The sequence below is a fragment of the Suncus etruscus genome, chromosome X (assembly GCF_024139225.1).
Source record: "Suncus etruscus isolate mSunEtr1 chromosome X, mSunEtr1.pri.cur, whole genome shotgun sequence".
Lineage (NCBI taxonomy): Eukaryota > Metazoa > Chordata > Mammalia > Eulipotyphla > Soricidae > Suncus > Suncus etruscus.
In genome coordinates, this window is record NC_064868.1 from 56037878 (window position 1) to 56040855 (window position 2978).

The 2978-nt window shown below is 40.0% G+C and overlaps 1 protein-coding gene across 1 annotated transcript; it reads right to left on the minus strand.

Annotated features, from left to right (window-relative positions):
- Positions 1 to 2342: 2342 nt before the first annotated feature.
- On the minus strand, positions 2343 to 2681 carry LOC125999318 (40S ribosomal protein S29-like). Its single transcript, XM_049767394.1, has one exon. It carries the CDS (start codon positions 2621 to 2623, stop codon positions 2453 to 2455), a length of 171 nt encoding a protein of 56 aa, XP_049623351.1. The 5' UTR covers positions 2624 to 2681; the 3' UTR covers positions 2343 to 2452.
- Between the last annotated feature and the right edge of the window lie 297 nt (positions 2682 to 2978).

Sequence of the window (2978 nt, forward strand, 5' to 3'; positions counted from 1 at the left end):
CTCCTGGCTCCTGGGGGACCATATGGGACACCGGGGGATCGAACCGCGGTCCGTCGAAGGTTAGCGCAGGCAAGGCAGGCACCTTACCTTTAGCGCCACCGCCCGGCCCCGTGAATGATCTTCTTGATGAGGCACTGGATCCTGTTCGCCAGGATTTTGTTGAGGATCTTTGCATCTGTGTTCATCAGGGATATTGGTTTGTAATTTTCTTTTTTGACAGCATCTCTATCAGGTTTTGGTATTAAGGTGATGTTGGCTTCATAAAAGCTATTTGGAAGTATTCCTGTTTTTTCGATTTCATAAAAGAGCCTGGCCAGAATTGGTAGTAGTTCCTCTTGAAAGGTTTGAAAGAATTCATTCGTGAATCCATCAGGGCCTGGGCTTTTGTTTTTGGGTAAATTTTTGATTACAGTTTTAATTTCCTCAATAGTGATGGGGGTGTTTAGATATGCTACCTCTTCTTTATTCAACCGTGGAAGGTTATATGAGTTTAGAAATTTATCCATTTCTTTCAGGTTCTCATATTTAGTGGCATAGAGTTTCTCAAAGTATTCTCTGAATACCCTTTGAATCTCTGCAGTATCTGTAGTGATCTCCCCCTTTTCATTTCTAATACGCGTTATCAAGTTTCTCTCTTTCTTTTGCTTTGTGAGTTTTGCCAATGGTCTATCAATCTTGTTTATTTTTTCAAAGAACCAACTTCTGCTTTCGTTGATCTTTCGGATTGTTTTTTGGGTTTTCACTTCATTGATTTCTGCTCTCAGCTTTGTTATTTCCTTCTGTCTCCCTATTTTTGGGTCCTTTTGTTGAGCACTTTCTAGTTCTATTAGCTGTGTCATTAAGCTACTCAGGTAAGCTCCTTCTTCTTTCCTGATGTGTGCTTGCAAAGCTATAAATTTTCCTCTCAGTACTGCTTTTGCTGTGTCCCATAAGTTCTGATAGTTTGTGTCTTTATTGTCATTTGTTTCCAGGAACCTTTTGATTTCCTCCTTGATTTCATCTCGGACCCACTGGTTATTGAGTATGAGGCTGTTTAACTTCCAGGTGTTAATTTTTTTCTTCTGTGTCCCTTTGCAGTTCACATCTAACTTCAGAGCCTTGTGGTCAGCAAAGGCAGCCTGCAAAATGTCTATCTTTTTTATTTTATGGAGGTATGTTTTATGTGCCAGCACGTGATCTATCCTGGAGAATGATCCATGTACATTGGAAAAGAATGTGTATCCAGGTTTCTGAGGATAGAGTGCCCTATATATATCTACTAGGCCTCTTTCATCCATTTCTCTTTTCAGGTCTAGTATATTTTTGTTGGGTTTCCATTTGGTTGACCTATCAAGTGTTGACAAGCCTGTGTTGAGGTCTCCCACAATTATTGTGTTATTATTGATATCCTTCTTCAGATTTGTCAACAATTGTATTACATACTTTGCTGGACCCTCATTCGGTGCGTATATGTTTAGGAGAGTGATTTCTTCTTGCTGTACAAATCCCTTGATTAGTACATAATATCCATCTTTGTCCCTTACAACTTTTCTGAGTATAAAGTTTGTGTCATCTGATATTAGTATGGCCACCCCCGCTTTTTTAAGGGTGTTGTTTGCTTGAATGATTTTCCTCCAGCCTTTGATTTTGAGTCTATGTTTATTCTGACTATTCAGGTTTGTTTCTTGTAGACAGCAGAAGGTTGGCTTCAGCTTTTTGATCCATTTCGCCACTCTGTGCCTCTTAACTGGTGCATTTAGTCCATTGACATTGAGAGAAATAATTGTCATGGGATTTATTGCCATCTTTGTGTAGATGTTTGGTGTGTTTTTTGTTCTGTCTTGTTTTTAGAGTAGATCTTTCAGTTTTTCTTTTAATGCTGGTTTTTGTTCTGCAAAGATTTTGAGCTGTTGTTTATCTTTGAAGCCGTGTATACATCCTTCAAACCTGAAACTTAGTTTTGCTGGGTGCAGTATTCTTGGCGAAGCATTTATTTCATTGAGTTTTGCCACTACGTCCCACCACTGCCTTCTGGCCTTGAGTGTTTCTGGTGACAGGTCTGCTGTAAATTTCAAGGATGCTCCCTGGAATGTAATTTCCCTTTTCGATCTTGCTGCTTGCAGTATTCTATCTCTATCGGTGGGTTTCATCATAGTGACTAGGATGTGTCTTGGGGTGTTTCTACTGGGGTCTTTTTTAGCTGGTACTCTTCGGGCATGCAGGATTTGGTCACATGTTTTCTTTAGCTCTGGTAGTTTCTCTTTGATGATGTTCTTAACCATTGATTCTTCCTGAAGATTTTTTTCTTGGGTCTCTGGAACTCCAATGATTCTAAAGTTGTTTCTGTTGAGCTTATCAAAGACTTCTATTTTCTTTTTTTTTTTATAATTGAAGTCATTTTATTTATGTACAAAGGGCCAGCATCTTCTGATGTCACGTAGATGTCTTTGATGACCACTTCCAGAAGTCCACTTTAGTCCAACTTGATGAAGCCGATGTCCTTTGCACACTGGTGGAAACACTGGCGGCACATGTTGAGGCCGTATTTGCGGATCAGGCCGTGCCGGTTCGAGCAGACGCGGCAAGAGCGCGAACCCTGTCCGAACTTTCTCGGGTGGCTCCAATAGAGCTGCTGGTGACCCATCTTGCTTTCTCGCTGGTAACAAGGCAAAAGGAACGAGCAGGCCTGCGCATGCGCTCTTTAGATTAAAAGACTTCTATTTTCATCTGCTCATATTCTTTGAGTAAATTTTCCATTGTCTGATCATTTGATTTGAGGCTTTTTTCCAATCTCTTCTGCTGTGTAAAGTTGTTATGCATCTCGTCTTCTAAAGCACTTATTCTATCCTCAGCTGCTGTTAACCTGTTGGAAAGCTCATCCATTATGTTCTTCAATTCGTCTACTGAGTTTTTCAGACCTGTTATCTGATCTGATATTTCAGTTTGGTGTTTTCTGATTTCTATCTTCATATTCTCTTGATTTTTATTAGTGTTCTGAT